General features: G+C 44.3%; 1 protein-coding gene across 1 annotated transcript in view; it reads right to left on the reverse strand.

Annotated features, from left to right (window-relative positions):
- LOC114015199 (uncharacterized) overlaps positions 1 to 10,668 on the reverse strand; it is a 28,614-nt gene extending 17,946 nt beyond the window's left edge. Inside the window, exons 1-2 of the mRNA XM_027801491.2 lie at positions 6,148 to 10,668; positions 4,750 to 4,914 (exon numbers count right to left, since the gene is read on the reverse strand). Of these exons, the coding sequence (XP_027657292.2) occupies positions 4,750 to 4,914; positions 6,148 to 6,308 (326 nt within the window). The 5' untranslated portion in view covers positions 6,309 to 10,668. The remainder of the gene's footprint in view (positions 1 to 4,749; positions 4,915 to 6,147) is intronic.
- Between the last annotated feature and the right edge of the window lie 155 nt (positions 10,669 to 10,823).

A 10,823-nucleotide genomic window follows, 5' to 3' on the forward strand; every position in this document is an offset into this window, starting at 1 on the left:
TCTTGGCAACCTGCTGTCTCCTCACCCCTCAGCTCCTTCACCCTGACAGCAGCAGCACCTTCCTACAGCGGCCTCCCAGCCCTCCATCACCAGCCCCGCTGGCCTCTACGCTGCCTCCCCTCACACCCGCCTCTGCTTCGCCTCCTGCTTCAAAGCCCTTCTAGAGGAGGAGCTGAAATTTCTGCAACCCCCGTCCTGCAACCCAGCCCACCCCACGGGTGGAAGCAGGGAGGAATGGCTGCTGGAGCCCCCACGGGGAAGCCTCGGCCGGGGGCTGCATGCCTGCCCCCTCAGCCTGCCTCTGCCGGGGCAGGAGCCCACGGAGGTGGGCAAAGACGGCCAGATCCGGGCAGCTTCTCTGCAGTCAGAGGCTCTGCAAGGATTATTTGGCTGCAACGTATCATATGACTTTGTTCTTAGAGTTACATTTTAACTGAGAAAGTTTAACAAGTATGACTTATGGGCTTCTAAAATTGGCAGCAGAAAAATGAGCTGAGGAAGTCATGGAAAAAAACCACAAGCGAGGCCATTCCATGTTATGCACAGTTTCTGGGCTCTTTTTCCAATCTTCTGTTTTTTTGGATGGTGGAAAATATTTTCCAGCTACACAGGCCTGGCCTCACTGAGTATGTATTTATGCCAAGTTTATAAAAAGCAGCTGCAGACAGGGTTGAATGAAAGGATTACACTGCTGTCTGTCTTCCAGAAGGTGCTTCAGTTCACACCCTGTCCCACAGTGCGAGGCTCGTTTCTCAAATCTCCGTGAATTTATGTAAAGAGGTACAAAATCTGAACCGCACAATCAAACAGCTATGGCTGTGCATGCCAATGGGCATGCACGCCTGCACATCTCGCTAGCTGGGTAGCCAGCAGCAGTTCCTAGCCACTGCTAATGCCAGCTTTTAGCGCTTGAAGTTTGCTACCATTCCTCCAGCCTCTCCCCACCCTACAGCCTGGTCCATCTTCCATGAACACAACGATGGGAAGAAGGCTTTCAGGGTCGAGACCCCTCTCTCAGCGTAACTCTGCTGCCTGTTTCACGTATACCTGCTCTTCAGCAGCTCCCACTGAAATTCAGGCTTCACCGATCTCACGTACTCTCAGGCTGCCAGGCTTTAAGGCTAGAAGGGATCGCTGTAAGCGTGCAGCCTGACCTCCTCCACAGCACACTGCCACTGAATTTCAATCAGGAACCTGGGCGGCAGAGGCATAACCTTAATTTTCAGCCATGTCTTGTCACAGCCTTGGCCTGATACACTAGTCACAAGAGGAAAGTCGCAAATAATTATTCACTCTCCCAAACAGAATAGCTACAGGGGGTGCAGGGAGGACACAGCCTGAAAGTAAATGGATATGAAAAGGTAAGGTAGGTGGTAAGCTGCAGATTGTGCATTACAGATCTGTGCCCTGCTGTTTTTGCAGTCGAGTATCTTAGAATAACAGTACTGAGAATGACAGTGTTACATCAGGAATATCGGTCAAGACAATATTTCCTGGCAATTGTTTGAGAAATGCTTTTCTCACAGCTAATTGCTCCCAAGAGGCTGTGTTTTCTCTGTTTTTGGAAGGAGAGCGATTAAGAAAGAAGGTTTTTAAACCTCTACACCCTGCAGCGGGACAAAGAACTGGCAGGGGGGGTGGGGGGTGGGGTGGGGAGAAGGAAAAAAAGCAAGAAAAGAAAAAGGCACAACAGCTGTAATGTTCTATGAAATGATTTTGTTCTGTTCTCTTGCCGGGGTGGTGGGTGCAATCATCAGTTTGGCAGAGATAAATACAGAAAAAGCAAGAAATTTTACAGGAAGGCGAAGGGGAGCCCCGGCTGCAGGAGTACCACACTGCCATCTAGTGGCACCGGCTCTCGCAGCCCAAAGCCAGGGGGCTGCACTGGCTCCCCCTGCCTCCCCCCGCCCGTGCCTGCTCGGGGCTACCTGAACATGGGGCCCGGGTTCCCTCCGGCGTCTTATTTTTACAACCGAGCTTGCCAACTGCGAACCCGCTTGCTCTATAAAAGATAGGTATAGGAAGGCAAGGGGGAAAGGGAAAAATTCCACCAAAAGTAAGTTTAAGACAAACCTGGCTTTGTTGGGAAAAGCTGGCGTTGACACTGAGGTCTGCAGATTCCTGTCTTTCGCTGCTGCTGCGCACAAAGCTATCACAGCCTTGGCCTGTTCTGCGATTGCCATAGGGATGTCTATGGCAAAATGAAGGGCTGCTGACAGGCGCAGTGAGCGCTACCTTGTCCCAAGGAGACAGGTTTGAACCTAGAGCTGATGCCCGTTCCCAATCCTGTTAGATCAAATGCCTCAGTACCTGTGTGCCCAGATGCTATCTGCGGTGCCACCCTGGAAAATGTAACTCTGCTATGTGCCTCTGCAATGACACGTTTCCTTTGTATTCCGAAAAGAATACAAATGTTAACCTTTCCACACTTAAAAAAGGAAAAGCCAAAATGCTAAGCCCCTTAGCAAAAGGCAGGCACTCCACCTTTGGAAGACACCCAGCAAAGGGCAGAGAATTAATTATTTTGTATGACCTTCACACAGCAAGTTAAAAAGAAAAAAAGAGCTCTGGTGTATGTGAATTCTGACATTCATTGAAGGATGTTAAACTGGAAGGTCCTGACTGCAGCAGACTTCTGTTTAGCCAGAAAACAACACCACTCCCAGTGCCCGAACTCTGCCAGAAGAGCCCACCATTTTGGGAAGCAGTGGAAGAAGCCTTGCATCAGGCATCCAAGACTGCCCGCAAAGCTCTCCCTTGTGGCAAAGTGCTCTCTGTTCTTGCACTTCCCCCTGGAAATAAATGGCCACTCTCACACCTTATGGGCAATGAAAGGCGAGTAGCAAAAGACTGCATTTGGCCCTGGTGCAAAGGGCAGTATGTCTAGCTAACCATTAGCTCTGTGTCTTCGGTCCCCGAGTCCTGTGAAGCTTCACAAGAGCATAGCTGTACTGCATGTGCCCTGAACAGCCAAGTCAACAAGGGTGATACTCTTTGCGATCAGCAAAAATAATGCCATGTTCCAAGAAGAAAGGAAAATGCAGTTAAGTTCCCAAAATGAAGATAATCAACGCTGTTCCAATGAATCATCTCACAGCAGCATTTCTTCACGAGCCCAGAGTGATGACCTCTACAAATACTCTGGTGACTACAAATACTATGATGACCTACCAATACTCTGAATTTACAAAATCCCTGCTGCATCAATCAGCAACAAAGCTTGTGTTGTCATCCCCTGAGACCAAGCACACAACACCTGCAACATTACCAGGGAGTTGGGGAGGTAAAATGTGAACAGTAAGATTAAAACACACTGAAAGGCCATGAAGGATCCTGAGTCTGAGCCATTGCTGGTTCTGTCAGACTGCAATCTGTTTCTTAATTTTTTTTCTTTACAAACAGTGTGAGATCACTGTTTGTATTGAAAATGTGCGCCCAAGGTAGGAGACATCCATCTGTGAAACCGTCTACGGTCTAATGACAAATATCATCAGGCCTGCTGAAAAATTTTGAGGGCAACCCAGCAGAGAAAACACTGCTTCTGACCTTGGCAGAGTCTCATAACAAACACCATCCATCCTGGAAACAACCAAAATGAAGGGAGAGATTCTACACAGGAGCCAATTGTTTTCCTTTGCTTCACATTTTATGCCAAAAAGCATGGGGAGAGCACTGCCCCAGTATCGATACGTTCCATCCTACGGTCTCTGTGCCTTTTATAAAACCAATTTAACTTCTCAGCACTTATTTCTATGGTTGCCCAGAGAAGCCAAGGTGTCCAAGTGGTTAGAACAAGCTCCCACTAAGAACCCGACAGTCTGTTGGTTCTTAAAGAGTGGCAGGAGACACCAGACTGATCACCTGGCCTTCAGCATATATGGCTACCGCATAGCCAGCTCCTTCTAGGCATATCCTCCTCTCCTGACCCAATACTGGCTCCAAAGAAGAAAAAGTTGGATAAAGCCATCCTGGTCAACACATGGTTAGATCTGCTCTAACCATGAGGACTTGGGGCATCAGAAGCAAGCTTCAGAAGGCTGCATTGTTCTTAAGGATAGGTCGACCGTCCGAAACTGGGCTACAACTTTCTCTCAGTGAAGTGCCTCTCCAGTTTTCAACCATTTTATCAGGTTGTCATGTATTCACAGCTTGCAATCCAGCATCTAGGATGGATGCTGACTCACTGCATTGCTTTCTAAGCTGTTTGCCTTATTTATGCCAGCTTAATACCTATGTCCCAGCTCTTCTGTTTGCATGACGGTGTCGCTGAATTTCAGAGACTATGGTGTAGGCTGATTACTAAGTTTTGACAGAACAATCAAGAGTTCCTTTTAAAGTTGCTATCAAACAGCAAGCCAGATTTCTGAGATTGCTTCTTACATTTACAGCGCAGAAGCCACTTATGAATGGCAGGACTGCCAGCAGAGTAATTAACCCGGTGCTCAACGGTTCAGGTTATTTGATTTCAGTTTGGGGGCAGTTGTGCTTTAAATCTTTTCAATTAAAGTGTCTTTAATGCTTTTTTTTTTTTTTTTTTCTTTTGGTAGGTTTCATGATTTATAAGCAGGTCTGTGGTTGGTTAAGGTCTGATTTTTCCTGATGATACTAGAAGCTAGCACTGATTAGCCAACCAATCTAAAAATAATGTGATGTAGAAAAGAAGGAAGCTGTAAAGCTTCACACATAATTCAGATACACAAAACACCCACCCAGTAACTACCAAAACAATCATACTACCCTAAACCTTACCTTCTCCCTTCCTGTGTCACTGTCCCAATGTCCTGCTCTTGACTGCTTAGGTTTCCATGAGGAAAGGACCATGCAGAGTAAATGACAGGATCAGGACCGCAGGCTGTGAGCTCGCAGAAGCAGAGACTTCGTCTTGACAGATTCTTCAGAGTGCCACACACATCTCTGCTGATACAGAAGTAATAATAATAATTTCATGCTAAGAATTCTGCCAGTGCCAATGGCCAGTAGATAACATCCCTACAGAGAAGTAAAAAAGGGTCCTTAGTTCTGTCAGACATCTTCTAACATAAGCCAAGGGGGCTGATGTTAAAGCTCAGGACTTCAGATGGAGGGATAAAAGCAAATGAAATGTAAATCAAACAGCAGCACCTCATGGTTATGCAAATTCAGCTGAGTGTCATTATAGCAAACACCAAACGAGAAGACCTCAATAAACATGGAGACTGCGACCTGGGGTCAGATGAGGCTTCTCTTCTTCATATAGGCAGAAGTTTCCACCTCCTTAATTGTAGGAGCTGCAGTAACTTACAGGACCAAGCATTTAAATTATACCAGGTCAATGTGTGGTGAAAGTAAAGTTCCATCAAAACCAGACTGTTCCCACAAATAATGAGATACTGCTATGAATTGATTAGGCATGTACTATCAATTAAAAACACCAGAGAAGAGTTTCTCAAAGAACATGTTTGTTCAATAATCCCTTTTCTCCATGTCTCCATTTAATTAGTCATTGCATTATAATTAACAAATTCATGCAATAATAATTGTCATTTTAATCATCAAAGCTGAATGTACATTCCTTCTCATTAAATAATATTAAAAACAACAAAAGATGCTAACCAGGTTGTTTCAGAGCTCCAGGAAATGCTCTTTTACGTACAAGCCAAAACAGGCAAAGATTGGTTTGTTACAGCAAATTTCTGTATCTTCCAGGCTATCTTAGAGGGTGTAACACGTCCTGATTGACCCAAGGAACGAGGAGAGGCACGGTTTGCAGACACAGTATCTTTTATTAAACAGCTCTCTTTCTCTAGATACTTGCCATGTAATAGGCAGACTTTGAAGGATTTCTTACTAACAGGTTGAATGTTTGGAAAAATGCTGATCCAACAGCTACAAGGGCTGAAAACTTCCAGCTACTTGTTTGGTATAACCATACACTTTCATCCTGCAAACACAGCCCAGGAAGCAGAGAAAAACCACTTCTTAAGTGCAGGAGTAGTTAAGATTTGGTTTCAAGCCGGGTGCCACTACGATACAAGCACCTGCCTCCCAAGGCATGAGAGAGACCCCCACCAGCACCTCACATCAGCTACACGATTGCAACAGGGTGAATCCATTTTGCCACCCTAAGGTGAAATTCAACCAGCAACGAAACCACATCCTGTCACCAACCTGTAACATCTTGCCTCTTTTTTTGTTGTTGTTGGCCCTCCCCACACAGGCCATCTCAGCCAGAGTCCAACGCCAGGCAAGAGTCTCAAGATGCAGATTTCTCTTCCAGCCCTACTGCAGTTAACAGGTGCTCTCCTTTCAGTCCAGCTAGCAAGGCTCATCCAGAAAAATCATAGCTGGGCAGGGAAAAAACCTTCTCTTACATGCCTGGGAATGGGATTCACTCGCATTATGTTGCAGAATTTTAAGTTGTACAATGCAGCTGGCGTATCTATATACCTGGTTTGTGTTGAGGACGAAAAGAAAGAAAAGGGAAATTCTTCTAATCGTGTCACCGCAACAGACCAAACACAGAGGATTTAAAATGCCAGAATTAGGTAGCAGTAGAAAGGCATGCCACTGCTGCCCCACTGATCCTGCCTTACTACATCGTACTAAATTCGTCTGGACAAAATGCTGCATTGCATCACCTCACCAGACAGGAAAAATCTAAAAATTAGGATTTTGCAGGATGAGCTTGCACAGAAGGTGTGTGCAAAACTGCCCTCTGCTGTTTATATCAAGGCTTGCTCAAATAAATGATAGCATGACCAACTCAGCTTTTAGTTGTAAGGGTCCTTGTTACGAAGAGGCAGAACCATCTGACTTCAGCCGTTTTCTGCCTCCGTGCAAAGCAGAAATTTCACACATGAAATCCCCTCGTAACTGTCTTGCAGCATGGACCACCCGGACAGAACTGTAGGCTGTAGCAACGTTGTGCTACAACGTTGCCTGCAACAACACTCCATTCGGCGACTGTTACACAGTGGGTGAGCACCCACGGACATCCTCTCACCCCAAAGATGAGTCAGGAACATCCCCAGGGTGTAAGGGAAATGATGGTAATGGTGAGCCAGCACTGCAGGAGGACACGCATCCGTCAACCCATTCAATGAAGGCGCGACCTTTACAAAACAGGAACTGGACCTGCATGGCTGGAGTCAAAAGCTTCCAGCCCAGAGGCCTTTTAAGAGTTGATGATTATTAGGTCACAGCAGCAATCAGAAAACAGGGGAGTGACCTTACTAAAAGACGTCCAGTAAATATTCTGGAAACCCAGCTCCTGTAAGCCAGTACTGCAGGGAAAGAAGTGAGAACCTGGATTTTCTTTCCAGGAACACATGGAAACCACTGTACTTTGAAAAAGCTGTGCGTTACCTAGCCTCAGTATGCTGGACAGTTTGGTACAGAAACATCACTGAAGGGTTTTCTATGTTTTCTATGGCTTCACTCACACACTCATACACAGGACGTGGCTAATTCTGCCCCCCAAGAACAGCATCAGAGATGTCCACATCTTCTTTGGGAAGCTCTGTTTTGGTACAAATGTGGAAAACGAGTGCTGCTACCCACACCAGAAGCTCAGCTTCCGCAGTGCCTCTGATGAAAGCCAGCCCAGTCCTTGTAAATGAAGCACAAGTTTCAGCTCTTTACAACAGGCTTTTGGTCAGTACATAATGGAGACCATAAGCTATACTGGTCAGTGTAAACACACAAATTAAAAACCAAATGAAGACTTGAGTACAACAGATGCCTTGAAGAATTTTTTTTCCCCCACATCAGCCCTTTTCATACCCGTATGTTTAAAAAGGCAGAGGTATGGGTGTACAGTACAACATGCCTCTGAAACACTCACTAAAAGCACTTAAGTGACCACTTCAAAGATTCCCTTGAAGTTTAACTCATGTTAATTTTAACACAACGGTCATGTAGGGCCACTGTTCAGCCTAAGGGACTTCAAACACACCATCAACAGATGTACAAATGAAACTTTAGAAAGATTCTTCTGGGTGCATAAATAGCTGGAGCTTTACTTTGATGACGGCTGGCTGTCCTCCTACACAGCAGGGCTGGGACTTCTCCATTTTTCAAGTTAAGGGCAACAATAATATTCTGTCGTCCCCCAGGGTAAGGAAATTAGTGCCAGATGATTCAGTGTGTGCCTGATCACTCTGGTTTTGGATTCAATTCCATTATCTAGAAAACTTAATTGTGAGACATCAAAGGTAGTCCTGCACGATCATGAAACTAGCTGGCGTTTTTTTCTATAAAAGCTGCCAGAGAAGCTCTTAACTGACGATAGGAGACTTCCCAACATAAAACTAACAGGCCTCTGATATCCTTTATGAGAAATCCTCTTAGTGCTGACAACTGCCTTGCTCTTGGAGCACCACAGAAGGGAAGACGGCTCTTTCTGGGAGAAAGATTAGCAGTTTTACCTGCAGTAAAATAAGATTACAGATCTTACTCACCAGCAGTTGTGAGTTCAGCAACAGCAAATCCACAACTAGAACGGCTCACTTCCATCTTTTTTTAATTTGCATAGGTGAAAAAAAATACAGTACTAGGCACAGCTAATGCAATGGCATTGCTACTGCCGATGCAGTAACATCCATCATTACCACTGCACTTACGATGACCTGCACTTTGCTTATGTCTGAAAGCAGTTATAAATGATAGCCTCCTACATCTGTGGGCTGCGCACGTTAACTACACCAGTGTCAGCCTGCCGTTGTTGGAGCAACAGCAAATTCCCATCCTAGACAGTATCTTCAAGTTTTCACAGTTTGTAAGGTATTGGCCACATCAGAAGATTTCGGAGAAAAAACCCAAACAACAACCTTAAGCCTTGTTAAAAGGATTCCTCATTCCCACCCTACTAGCTAAGGCATTCGTAACAGGTATTGGAGCTTGCTCTTAACATGCTGACCAGGTACTTCTGGGTTATCAAATACGAGAAGAAATTTGTCCTTAAGGCTTCATTTAAATCTATGCTATCTAGAATTTTGTTTGCATCTAACTTGGCAGGATCAAGAAAACTAAAAAGGGTTGGAGTAATATGCGTGTCTGTGATGTTTATTAAAGCAATGGCCATCTGTAGCCATAATCAGACCAAGTCTTCCATCAAAATCAGAATTGACTCCCAGGTTTGCTAAAACATCCTTAGTTCAGGAAAGCTTTGCTTCAAGCTGAATTGTGAATTCAAATTGTCATCATTCCACCAAAGAGTGCAGAAAATTGTTCAGGTTTGAAGGAAGGGTACCACTTTTGTCTTGTGCTGTTTGGGTTAGTTTTTCAAGGCAGGGTGGAAAGGAGTTTGATTTACTGTAAGGCAATGTTAAAAGCTGAATCAAAGAAGTATTACACTGAAGCAACCACCACCAGCAAGAACAACAGCTAAATATGCTAACAGATCGGTCAGCATAACCTACAAATTCTTACTTTTTTTAAGGGTTAAAAAGGAAAAGAAAACTCCAAAAAGCCTCACTGTACTCATTAAAAATAGAACCTTCTGCAATTTCACATTATTTTTGTTAAGAATTCTAGGTGCAAATAACTTTGTACCTCCAAAATAAATTAAAAGAACAAGTCAGCCATGCTCACCTGAAGATCATGGGTACTAAGTTTTACTTTTAACTTACGCTACCTGAACAATTCAAGCACAACAAAAAGGCTAAACTACAGCCAGCTGTTCAAGAACTTTTTGTTTGTACCAGCCATTAACTTCAGTATTTGTCACATTACAGAAACATTCAATAGCACCTCAAATCTCAGGAGATGTGTTTTCAGGGGGTTAAGGGGGAAATACCTCTTCCATGGCAAACCATTTAAGCAGACTGACTCAGTTAAGAGCCGTTTCTACTCCCAGACTCGGGTATCTGACTGCTGATCGTGAACTATCTCTCAAAAATTCTGTGAGGCAATTTCTGAAACGTTGAGACCTATGGTTTGGAAGAATCTGCCTTTACAGAAATATACACCAGGCTGAAATGAGACAGAGACAGATGGGAATGCTGGCTAAAGTGCTTTCAGAGTATCTCACTTCCACTTGGACTATGCCACCTAGTACCTTACTATTAATGTATTGGCATCATTAGCACAGACCATCAGCTGGTCTCGAAAGACAGACACCTCGAAGCGTTCTCCTCCTTTCTTCTCCTCAAGTTAAAACAAGTCACCACGCCGATAATATAAAGCTACAGTTTACATTGTTTCTTCTGCCACCTGAGTGGTGACAGCACAAAACCAGAGAACAGCAGAAGCCGATCTGTTTGACATTTAGAACAGCCTATCCATGGAAAACTTGCTTTCGGATGTATGCTTCTGCTACTCACTTGAGTCTGTCTATTATTTGCCTCCTTTTCACTAGCAAAGGAAAACTTTGCGAAATTCAACTTTACAGTACCATACCATATCGAACCTTTACAACATTTTTCTGATTCCATTAGCTTTAGCTAGTTTATAGCCTGGGGATATCATTGTCTTACCTTATAAGTGCAATTACGTTTTTAAAGCTAAATGCCAAAGATGGTTAACAACCATTTTCTACGGTCTTGAAGACTAGAGACTGAAATGTTGACTGCCTGTCTTGCAAAAAGCTTTCAAGCTTTCCCAAAAGCAACCTTTCTGGTCTTACAATCTGCCCCAGGTTCTATTCCAAAGAGCTTTATTTCAGACACCTGCATTAAGAGCGCTTTCATGTTTGCCAGATACAGTTTTGACTTGTCAATTTAGATGTTATTGTTCCTGACAAAAATGGATTTGTCATTCTTTCTGCAGCCAGTCATCTATTACCATTCTGATTTGCATCTCTTTGTAAGGTGATCAGTTACTGTGTAAATGATCACATCTACTGT

The sequence above is a fragment of the Falco cherrug genome, chromosome 6 (assembly GCF_023634085.1).
Source record: "Falco cherrug isolate bFalChe1 chromosome 6, bFalChe1.pri, whole genome shotgun sequence".
NCBI classification, from domain to species: Eukaryota; Metazoa; Chordata; class Aves; order Falconiformes; family Falconidae; genus Falco; species Falco cherrug.